The sequence below is a fragment of the Glandiceps talaboti genome, chromosome 9 (genome assembly GCF_964340395.1).
Source record: "Glandiceps talaboti chromosome 9, keGlaTala1.1, whole genome shotgun sequence".
Classification (NCBI taxonomy): domain Eukaryota; kingdom Metazoa; phylum Hemichordata; class Enteropneusta; family Spengelidae; genus Glandiceps; species Glandiceps talaboti.
In genome coordinates, this window is record NC_135557.1 from 20,200,814 (window position 1) to 20,213,616 (window position 12,803).

The window sequence follows — 12,803 nt, forward strand, 5'->3', positions numbered from 1 at the left end:
AATTTTTATGCTCGTTTTCAAATTGCATTTTGAATATTTACTGCTAATATGTACCCATGAAACTCACTCTTTCACTATGCATACAGAACTTACTGCATTGAAATTTTCATCACTTATGGCTCGTTAAATTTTATACTTTTATTGTCATTTTTTTAGTCATGTATCTACATTTTTAACATTGTAAAAACACTGACACATTGTGAAGCGAGTTTTTCCACAAATTAAATTCTGACAACCAAAAACATTATTTGGAATTATATTTTGTCATCCCGTTCTGAACTCGAATCATACATAATTTAATTAGTATACATTTTATCAACATTACATGGCTTTCTTCAGCTGCTATTATGCATGGTTCTGTGATGTCTCCTCAAAGTGTAGGGGCTTCATGCCCAAGATGATGCAGACTACAAGTACAACAGTTCTCATGTTGTGATTTAGAGGAAATATACTCTAGAAATATACAGCTAAATTATTTCTGCCCGAGTTCAGAATTACTACAAAAATAAATTATTATTATAAAACAAATTCCATAAACACTGTACTGATAGGGCTATAAAAATATGTATAGAAACTGAAAGCTATTTAGTCATAGGAAATGATGCAGCTAAATTATTTCTGCCCGAGTTCAGAATTACTACAAAAATAAATTATTATTATAAAACAAATTCCATAAACACTGTACTGATAGGGCTATAAAAATATGTATAGAAACTGAAAGCTATTTAGTCATAGGAAATGATGCAGTAATTGAGTATGATAGCTTCCTGACAACAAAGCTTCTAGTCGTTCACCACACTAATATCTTTCCCTCTAAAATTGCATGATCAAAATTTAAATTTTTTTGCAACTTTTTCCTAAATCTCAACACAATTTTAGACTACAAGTACTGATGTTAATGTGTGTTTTTGTTCATGTAATTATTTGGCTTAAAATGTTACTAGATTTAGTCAATTTCATCCATAACATTTTCCCAACTTTCACAAGTCTGAGAGGAAAAGGGTCAGTCTAAAGAGGAAGCCATAGCAGAATTTAGAAACAGGAAATAGTACAGACTTCGTTGACTTTCCAGTGACCCACAGAAGCCCCTAAAAGGGCACCAGACTTGACAGACAATACAAACGGTTTCTATGGTTACTAGACAGTGCTGATGTATTGTCACTGTGATTGGTACAGATTGGATCAATAAAAGCACAATTGGTGTTGTATACACATTATTAATTGCTTGGCAAATGAAAATATTGACGTAATCTGTTATTGGTTTCTCTAAGTTTACATCTTTTATTGACAGGTGACATCTTCTCATCAGAATGAACTGATTGTGTTTGTAGGTTTCAATTTTGATATTTCTATTTTAGAGTTTCTTTTCTTGCTGACATTTGCATTGAGGATGACAATCAAGTATGATAATTTGTTAGAACTGTATCATGATTTTCAACTGTTCCAACTATAGTAACTATCTGATTACCAAGCGATATTTCATTTCTTGCCTTCTGCATTTGTGTAACTATCAGATTTCATACTCTATGGAATTGTGAACAAATTACTATTTGTAGCAAAAACAGGACGTGCTCACCAGAAGACTACACACACAGAAGGGCTGGGTAATGTTTGAAATTACTATTTGTACCTAAAACAGGACGTGCTCACCAGAAGACTACACACACAGAAGGGCTGGGTAATGCTTGAGATTACTATTTGTACCTAAAACAGGGAGTGCTTGCCAGAAGACTGCATACACAGAAGGGCTGGGTAATGCTTAATTAAGATTACTATTTGTAGCTAAATTAGGGAGTGTCCGCCAGAAGACTACATGTACAGAAGGGCTGGGTTATGTTTGAGATTACTGTTTGTAGCTAAAACAGGGATTGCTCACCAGATGACGACATGCACAAAATGCCAGAGAGATATCTTGTATTTTTAAAAAAAATAAAATTGTTATTTTGCCCTATGACATCATATGCTAAGTAAATAAAATTATCTACTAGAGTCCCCCCCCCCCCCCCCCCCCCCGCTTATACATGTGCAATGTATGGGAAATTCCTGCCACTTCAATCAGCACGCACCAAACAACCCACCCACCCACCACATACATTCATACTTTAAGTTTAACATGCAAGATACAGTTTGAACATACATCACTGTATCTTTATGCTAATGTACTGCAATGCCAGGTTTTTCCACTTTCTGTTGGAAGTGTTCCATAAAACCCTGGGGAATACAGCAATGCATGATACATACAACTTTACTACATATTTAATTATGCTAATTTCTACATGTCTTCCAGTTTTACCAGACTTTCAATTTCTGTTGGGAGTGTGCTAGAAGTACATGTATAACCTTTACAAATATGCCATGAGCATACAACTTTACTACATCTATAATCTCACTTTATTCCATATTTACCGGTACTAGATTTTCAGTGATTTTAAACTAACATGTACTATTACATGGGGCAGTGTGCCCTCTAAGCCAATTTGCCATGCCACTGAGGCACACAATTTCTAGTAATGCACCAAAATTTGGTGTTCCTCTATCTCTTACCGTTATATGGTGACTCTCACAAGAAATACCAGTCTTTCTCATTTTGACTTGCAACAATGAAATTTGGCTATCATTAGACTGCATACTGTATGATGGGGGGGGGGGGGGGGGTGTACTTTAGTTCACTTTGTAGCCTGGATTCCAAGCTTACTACAAGGCATCCTATGTACTTATGTACTACATAACAGCATGTATTCAAGGACTTCTCTGTCAAACAAGATAAAGGCATGTAATTGAAGTGCAGGCACTTTCTAATTTAACCTTTGACCTGTCAGTCACCCTGACTATTACAGGTATCCATTGCAGTAAGTGTAAAAAACTTAACATACCAAAAATTCACAGCTGATAACTCACTTAACAGCTGTAAACGCTACCAGCATGTCGGTTCCTGTACTTGAATGTACATAACTTGAAGTTGAATTGCTTTTTATGTGCAAGGTCACTCATAGCCTGGATGCTAACATGATGCAAGTGTACATGTACAATGTAGGTGTAAATCATAACGATACCACATAGGAACTAGACTAGGTCACTACAGAACTGTAATAGTATAAAACGGGATTCAGAGACATTCCAAGTTTTGGACATTCAACATCTTGCATTACTAATTTGTAGGTGAAGCCATATTTGAGGAAACATTACAGACAATTAACAGTTACATATACTTGGCAAATTCAATTCTAATTTGTGCATCTACATTGCTGATGTGTGTCCATGATTGCTTTTGTCTGAATGTAGGCCAAAGCTATATGTATCATAGATGCAGATCAGAGATGTGATATACATGAAGACTGTTTAAATTCCACTAAATTTCTTCCATACATCTAACAGTGTTTTTGCTACATTTAAGGTTGGGAAGCCCTGGTAACACTAACAGAAAGGGAGAAAAGGGTAAAAATGGCAGTGTTTCCACATGGAGAATATGGTAATTTTGCTCGGGAACCCTGGTAGATTTTACCTACTTACCGCCCTTAGCGCAAAGCATTGATGTACATTTCTTACTGTGTGTTCATGTTTGAAAAAGACATATTTTATGAAGTATTTACATATGGACTATTAATTCAACTAAATACATATGTACAAATTGAAATGTATATAAAATTTGTACATAGATGTATTCTGCTCTGTCCAGGTCTGGTCAAATTAACTAAACATTAACGACTCAACTCGTCCTACATTTTTCTTCAGAAACCAAGAACTACACCGTAGCATGACAGTGCAACTGTTTTTACACATCAGCTACACCACAAATCTGGACTTGTTTATATCAAATGTCCTTGCCTTTAACCACATCCCTTGGAAGTTTCTTTTTGTCAAGGCCAGTCAGTAACTAAAATCTATCAAAAGTAGTTTATTTTATTGGCATCCACATCAAATTTATGGTGTGGAAACTGGTTACACCCCCACCCCCCCCCACCCCCCCCATCCTCCTGGTGGTATCCCCACCAAAATTATGGTTCTAATTTTGAAACTGTATACACGTTTTCCTGCATTTCCCAAATGTCATTCTTCTGGGAATGGAAACCTTTAACGAACAAACTACAGCTGTATCAGACTTCATACATATTACAACCAAGACAAAGTTCATTCTAGCTTCCCTATCCTCCCCCATGGACAACGGAATAGTCAGTAGCTGTGCACTAGAATATCAGGTTTCCTGAAGTACATGTCAGAGTGTTAGGAAGTCTGAAGGAAAATTTAACAAGTTACATCATGCATCTTGTTACACATGGGTTTTTTGTAGTCTGGAACTTTATCTATTTCAAAACAACTTATACAAGATTTTCCATGCTCACACAGGCCTTGCAATCAACATTTATCTTTGGTAGTCCTAGTGGGCTGCCAATTTTTGAAAGTTAGAGGTTGCCCAAAGTTGGTGACCAGTACATGTAGTTCCATACTCCTCAACTGAAAACATAGTTCCTCTTTTGGAAATACGCAAGATATTAAAATATGTGTCCATAAATCTTCCATCCTTAAATCATCACATAATTAATGGTAGCCTGAGTGGACTACCAGCTGCAAATTATGGTAGCCTCAGGACATAGGCACTACCATTAATTTTCAGCCCTGTCAGAAATGTATCTATCTCAACCTACATTTTAAATCTACGAAGTTTGAATTGCAACAGGAAAGAGTGAAATGATGGCAAGTATTTGAGCATCTGAAATGTAGCTTCAGATGTTGAAACCCAGAGATTGGCTACATTGTATCTAGATTGACAGAGTGTGGTAAAGGACATTGTTAGTGACATAGCAAAGTTTTAGGCAGTGTGACTACATGTACAAGTTATGGGACTACAGTTGTTCATGTTTTCCAAAAGTTACTAGACACCAAGGTAGAAATTTTGAAATAACATGACAGTTTTGAGTTGGTATTACACCTACTTAAACTGCAGAACTCATTCTAACATAACATACTATGCTGTGACAAACGTCATGCAAGTCTCTAGGCTATCAAATTACTCATAACAGTTTGTTATAACACCAAAAGAAATTTTTTTAATCAATAGAAAATCCTTCAATGAACATGTTTCTTTTTTATGGGCAATAATTTTATTAACATGTACGACAATTTCTGACCAAAATAAATGCTGTATTTCAGAATAGCCTAACTTCATCAAATTATATTCTCATTCAATTGTCCACTTTCTAAAATACTGAACAAACAACATCACCTCCATTTTTTTTAGGTTTGACAAAAAAGGAATGTTTTTGCTTTGAGGCAAAAGAAGTATGTCCTTGTTGTTAAGGACATTCAGATAATCAGTCTTACGGTATTCATCTCCAACAGTCAACTTTGAATTCGAATGTGCCACTTCCAAACTCATATCTGATTGGACAAATGTTATCACATGGGTGATATAGTATTTTTTGATTGGTTATAATTACTTGTTCTGAAAAGCACATGGCATTTATGTAGTAAGTTCTTATTTGTGACTAGATTAGCAGTTAACAATTGAAAAAAAATTTGAAAGTAAATTAATTGTTCCCTTTTTGCTCAAAAAACGCAATGCAAATACATGTGTATGCTCACATTGAAAACATGTCTATTCAGGGGTTTGACCCAACTCAGGTATTGAAACCAACCTGCATTGCCAAGGGTCCCATTAAATAGAAATGGGTATTCAATCCAGCTAAACTGAGGGTTATCCAAGACAAATGAAAACTAGTCAAGTTAGTTATTTGCATTTCAAAGGTTTGTTTGGTCCATGTTTAAATTTATTCATGGATTTTTCCAATCATTAGTGTAAATTTTCAGAGTTTACACATACATATGAATTAAACATTTGTAAGCGAAGGGGAAATAAATCAATAATGATCTAGTAGTCCTAGAGATTATTATGTAGGACATGTCTTGCCTCTGTGCTGTAAACTATGTAATAATAAATAAAACTGACAAATAAACTGGTTGTTTCCTTCATCTTTTTTCAAGGTGAGGGAGGGGTCACATAAAAATATTTGTAACCCAGTACATTAATATAACATCAGATCTTTCATAAAAATGATGATTACAGATACCAAAACTTTTTGATATGTCAAATACAAGATATCTGTATTTTTACTGTTCAAGGAGTGACAGAATGAAAGCTTGGCTTGAGAGAGATGTGCACAAACAACAGTTGCATCAGCATTTCCAACGCTTACCTTTACAAATGACCACAACTGTACAAATAGACTAAACACACCTTCTCCTTTGTAGACACCTCATTGTAGGTGCTGACGTAAAACATTCTTAGTGATGGCAAACTGCTAAATTATGACTTACCGACAACTGTAGCAGCGTTTTGGGACACGAGAACACCAAAGTGGGGGAGATAAGTGTGTGATTGGTTTGGCCTCTATTGTAAGCCTACTTGTCAACAACATTCAAGGTTAACCCCAGTCAGGAAAAAAAATCCAGACTACAATCTGTTGTTCCTGATACATAAATCACCTCCCTAATTTTCTTAAAATTAACAACCCCACCACCATCATCAAATTTAGCAATCCTAAATTACATGCCAGGATATCAGTAATATTGATATGGCAGTGTTTTTGCTAAGGTTTGGGAACCCCGGTAACAGAAAGGGGAAAGAGGTAAAACTGGTAGTGCTTCCCATGCAATGTATCATAGTTTAGGTGGGGAACCCCGGTAATGATGTGGGATTCTGGGAACCCCGGTAGATTTTACCTACTTACCGCCCTTAAATAAAACACTGTATGGGGCAGTAAAATACACCATAGTTACATTCACTTTCCTAAGATATACATTCTAAAAATAAAAGCATTATTGTGGATTGCTAAGGAAACAATTTCTGTTATAAGGCAGAGATCACATGCATTAAATAACACACCAAAACATGCATGTTGTATGAATGCCAAAAATGTAGGAATTAATGAAAGGTCATTACTTTTACACCACTAACCCCATTAATAAAAATTTAATTACTTGAAACTTTTCAGAAACCTTACCAAAATTAATTCAAATGCAAGTGGGGAGAATGCTTTTTATGAATAACAATTATAATAAATTGAAAATTTGCTAGTAAATATCTCTGTTCACAAGGGGTATATGTAATCATATTTGTCAAATATTCAAACTAAAAAAGGTAAAAATAAAATTACTCAGTTTCAAGATAAACAAAAACAGGAATTGGTTTAAATGACATGTCACATGAGTACAACATCTAACAAATAATAAACAGTGACATCATACAATTATATTATTTGGAGTATTATTGCACAAATTTGTTTGACAGGACTAATTAGGAGCTGATGACCCCATCAGATGGGAATGTTTCCTTTACAGTACAATGATTGAAAACAAACATATCCTAATAGCACTGGGAATTTATGTATTTGCATTCTGTATTTACAGGTATGCAAATTTATGTTTATTAGCTTTCACACATACAGAACAGGATATTACAAGAAGGCTACATTTTACTAGTATTCAGCATTTGTATATCACAAGTAGACCATAAAAACACAATATTCAGTAGACCTGTGTGATTATTCCTTTTTATGACTTTAAAAATAAAATGAATTTAGAATTAAGTATTGCAATAAATCAGTGCATATACAACTCCTATTCATTCCTACATTACCCAACCCCATACTGTGGGGCCCCTGCACTGAATTCTACTTTATGTTTCTAGCATTAAATTTCAAAAACATGTCTATATTTCCGATTCCTGTTTGCCATAAAATATCACCGTTAATAAATCCAGGACAATTTTCCTTCTCATACTCTGATTAAACTGTTAGGTACGCATCAATTTACCAGAACATTTATCAAATGACCTAAATTAAACAGTTGTCAGTCAGCTAGCTGTTCAATGCCTTTATCTTGCTTGTTCATCAGGTATGTTCATGAGGAGGCGATGACAACTATTTTGTTGTTTTGAATTTCCTAATTACCTTCTCCTATTCCATTCAAATCAGACAGGAATCACTGAATGGAACACTATTTGTTTTAGCCACAGAGAAGCTTGTTGATTTTCCAAACAATGTCAAGTAATTATTTTCCCTCTTTTCAAATCATCACAGATGAGAGACGTTCATGTAATCATATGCAACATATCCTTACAGTGAATCATTTTACATCTCAATGACTCCATTTCACAATGGTGTGAATTTTTCATGAATTGCTAAGAAATGACTTATTGACGTAGTTGACAAGAAAATACATGTTTACCTGTGACAACCAGACAACAGTTAGCACCAACCATTGTTCACCCTCAATAGGAAATCGTTTGCTTCCTTTTGCTTTTATTTTAATCATCATTAAACAGGACTAGAGTGTAATACCCTTAGGCCTGGTCTTCTGTACCCTTTCTTTCCTTAAACTCGAATTATTCTGTAAATAACTGAGTGTTCCTTTCTCATACTAAACAGACAGTCACACTATTCTACTACATGTATGTACTTGGAATGCCTAGATTGCAAGTATACTGTTCAGGGCGTAGAACATGCAACCACATTTTTTTTACCTTTAGTTACTCAGGGAAAAAACAACCTTTGTTAAAATTTACACAGTACAACCCTTTGTTGCCCATCTTGATTTCTCTACACGTCTTGAAAATATGTACTTTGTACACTTTCGATAATAACGTTATGCTTTAACAATCTTCGTCTCTTTTTGCTTGCGTTGAATAAATTACGATACAATACGAACGAACAAAAGCTACTTTTGTCTTGCTGACTAGACTGGGAACATGGAGTACAGGCTAAGAGGGCAAGGCACATTTGAAAAGGCATTCATGAAGCGAGCAGAAAATGCCCTCGCAAGTTCCTCGCATTTGTCGAGACATGAATTTACTGCAACAGCTTTGCGTATACGAAAACATCTACTTCAGAATATCCCTAGTTGCATGCAAGCTACGCACATCCATAAATAAAACATGACTTGCATTGACGGATCAATATCTGTATACAAGAGACGGGGACGCCCGTCAACTATCGTACTCGTACTAAGGCTCACCTTAGTGTCGTGAAAAATATTGAATGGTCATCATTTTTTCCCACGAAACATGACCTGACGGCATGGCATGTCAACGCCTATGTACTTGGAGCTGACATGAACTGCCACAGGCATGCGTTCTGAAACAAAACACGACGTACAATATTTTTTAATGTTCGTGTCTGAGTGGACTTTTCCCCTTTATGAATCCAAGCACGACGCCAAGCTTTCTCAAACACTCCTACGTTCCACTGCCGTTCTTTTGACTTCATATGCTGTTTTGCCTACCATATCAGTAAATGCAGGGTAGATATTTCTAATATCATATCTTCTGATGTCAAAAAACAATTGCTCATTCTTTTCTGTAAACTTTACATGAGATTTCCTTTCCACTTTTGTTTTCACGCGTGCGTTCAATTGTGATGTAGATTTTTCAAAAAAAAAATCCCTCTCCACGTTCAACTTTCCCATGCTCGATAATGTATGTGTAAAACATGACCTTGTAGTCGTATTTGTGCTTACCCGTAAAAAGTGACACTCCAGTAGCAAATCTTTCCAAATTATGAAGCAGCTTCCTCGCTATCCAACTACTGTCAATGTGCCCTGTTCAACAGCTCATTAAAGTCAGGCAGATTTGCGATATAGACGCCTCACTGTATGGTTGTGCTGCTACACCCGCAACGTTGAATAACACGAAGCGGCGGGAAAGTTGTCCAGTGAACGATTAATGTTCAATATGGCTGCCTATCTAGATCGAATGGTCTCCCGGGTTTCAAATAAAAATGGCGGTTCGAGAAACGAAAATTTAATATGCAAACTATTGAAATAGCAGACATTAATAAAGACAGAATATTTTACATTGTCTTAATTTTTTTCTTTATGTCTACTGACAGAAGCAAGTTAAAATTATGGGCGATTTCGAGTCACACTAATTAAAATATTTTTTGAAAAACTTATAAAGTACTTGAAATCCAAATTTTACGGTGAACTAATTTATCCATATCATTCTTTTTATCTCGTTTCGATATTTTAGTAAACTTTTGACCTAGCAAAGCCTAAAAGACCCATGTTTACGCGATTGATTTATATTCAGAGCTCAACCGCCCTCAATTAAAAATAAAATAATTTCGGAAACCTAGGGATGCCATTTCAAACCCTGTACCTCGAAATATTCGCAACCCATAATTCCACACGAACCATCACTGCATAATACTGGAAAGGTTTGAAGGACACGTTGCATGACGGTTATTAATTGTTTTCAAAACTAGGGAAACGATAAAAAAGAAGGAAGTCGTCATGCGCCGTCGATAGACGTTCATCGCATCGAACAAATCTTTCGGGCAATAGCCAGACAACACCTCTCAAATTGGTTTAGTCCAACGACCCACCTTGTATACGGTTTGTGTTACGTACGTGACGTTTTTCGTCAGATATCAAAGTCCAAGAAGCCGCAATTAGTGTCCGTTCGGTGTCGAGAGTTACTCTGTGAAGTGAAAAGATTGTTGAAGAAGCCCACGAGAAGATAATTGACCATGGATTTGAAGTCGTGTTTTAGGTGTATTGTTGTAACGTCGGTTGTGTTCGGAGGTAAGTTTTCAAAAATAGTGGCGGGCACTGTGCCGCGCTCAGTAGCATGTAATTGTCAAAAAATACGCCAAAGCCCTGAAATTGGTCTGCGAGAAATAGTCATTTGGCGTGAAGAAAGGGCATGTAGTTACTACACGTTTCAATCTTGTGGATGTAAGTGGTAAAATAGCGTCACAGATTGCGACCGATACATTGGAACTGTATGTACATCGTGTCCATTTTGATTTCGGTACAATCAATGGCACTTATAACACACCAGTCACTCATTCGTCGATGCCAGCGCATGTGTTCCATTGTCATCTTATTCTAGCCCATCCAGCAATTTGAATGGGTCGCTTGTAGGATAAAAGAGGCAGCACCCGCTATCAAATTTTACGTCTTTTACAGTAAGAGTTGTATATTAAGACTAGGAACATTGCCTTTAATTATCAGCATTGTCTGAAGGCCAGACGACCCGCATACATTAATTACCTCTAATGAATAAACACAGGACAGGTGACGTACATTTGAACACAAAATTACATGATGGATTTCGTGTACCTCAAATATAGATAGATTAACAACGCCAGACACAATTTGATGTTGAATCGCCACATGCATTAATAATGTGTTATTAAGTTACCAAAATTGGCACGATTTACTCTAAAATATCAAATTCACAACGTATAAATGATATCGTGTGATTCGTAATGTGATATTTTTAGCATAGCCTGTATTATAATATTTCTATATTTATTAGAAATGGATGTTAGATAGACGGACAATAAAATTTAAAGAACTATTTATTCAAGAAAAGTCTTATCAGTGAAAACCTTCATGTTGAAATAAATTGCTCACAAAGCACTAAAAATAGAACACATCCTGTATGGGACATATTATACCACAGCACCCCATAAAATAATTATTCAGAGAGCATGTACAATTATGGAAATTCAGAGCCTGGACAAACAATTCAGACAAACAGCAGCTGAGGCCAAGCCTGTGTATACTTCACAATTGAAAGTGCATAGCTACTAAATTTCTATGCAACTTATAATAGTACCAAGGACAAATATTTTTTCATGAACTTTTGAAAAGGGATTCAACTTCTATGTCATCATTTGGCCTTAAGTTTACCATCCTTTCAAACACAGTCATGTTTCATTGGTTAGTGTTGGGAAACAAAGGAGATGGTCCTGTTTAGATTCAGGATGGGTCAGCTGTCTCATTTACATAAGGCTACCTGGTGGAATGTGAACGTTAATGTCTTGTGATGGTGAAACAGACTCATTTCACAGCATGATTTGTTAGAGGGTCGCATTCTTCACATATGCAACTCAGTTTCTAGTAGTTAAAAGTCATAATCCCACAGCAGAAAATTGTTGTAATGTGTAGCAAATTATCCTGTTCATGTTACCAGGCATCTTGTAATTGTGGCTTCAGTGGTACAGGTACTATTTTCATGGTTTCAGGTTTGCTACACATCCTGAAACCATGAAAAGTATACTGGCCACATCAGAACTGCTGGACATTGTCATAATTGAATTACATTATCGTCTGCTGAATATCAAGGACGTTGCAGGAAAAAGCTCTTTTTCAATTGAAAATATTGGACACACAGTACACCAGCAATAACTGTCTGTCAGGATAAAATAAGAGAGCAACATGGTTACAGTTTGGTTATAATAAAAACAACAGTAAAATAGACATAAATTAATTATCCACTACATGTAAGGTTCAAAGAATGATTGAAAAGCTAACTTGGCCCAACCTATAAAGGGCAAAGTTTGCTATGTTATGGGGGAGAGTTACTTGAGTTACACTGATAGGCTTCATTAGTACTGTATGCAGAAACACAATGTGTTGTAATATCAATTTACTATGTATTATAAACAATTTTAATGCCAAATGCATTAGTTTACAGATTTACCCTTTGAAATATAAGTGTGCCTCTTCAAGTTCCAGACAGTGTGTACATTTTAGCCTCTAGGCCAAAGCCTTTGGAATGTATTGAAGTCACCCCTCTGTCACTCATTGTTGTCACTTGAATCAGTATCAATACAGAGGGTGTGACCATGCTGTTGAGTGAATCCCTAAATCTCTACATATTATGTGTCACTGTCAGAAGACATGTGTTGACCTCAGTCTTGTTTCATTAGGATCATTATATATGCCGAGGTTAAGGCTGGCCTTTATCATTCCCTGCAACATGTTTGGTGCATGGTGGGGAAAAATGGCAGGGATTTTTC

General features: G+C 35.9%; 2 protein-coding genes across 9 annotated transcripts in view; one reads left to right on the forward strand and one right to left on the reverse strand.

Moving 5' to 3' along the window:
- Window positions 1-9,672, reverse strand: part of LOC144440492 (nephrin-like) — a 78,303-nt gene extending 68,631 nt beyond the window's left edge. For all 5 annotated transcript variants that reach the window (XM_078129873.1, XM_078129875.1, XM_078129876.1 and 2 more), the window contains exon 1: window positions 9,511-9,672. The gene's annotated coding sequence lies outside the window, so the exon portion shown is untranslated. The remainder of the gene's footprint in view (window positions 1-9,510) is intronic.
- A 643-nt stretch (window positions 9,673-10,315) lies between these two features.
- LOC144440400 (uncharacterized) overlaps window positions 10,316-12,803 on the forward strand; it is a 75,700-nt gene continuing 73,212 nt past the window's right edge. For all 4 annotated transcript variants that reach the window (XM_078129768.1, XM_078129770.1, XM_078129771.1 and 1 more), the window contains exon 1: window positions 10,316-10,575. In XM_078129768.1, coding sequence (XP_077985894.1) covers window positions 10,521-10,575 — 55 coding nt within the window. In that variant the 5' untranslated portion in view covers window positions 10,316-10,520. The remainder of the gene's footprint in view (window positions 10,576-12,803) is intronic.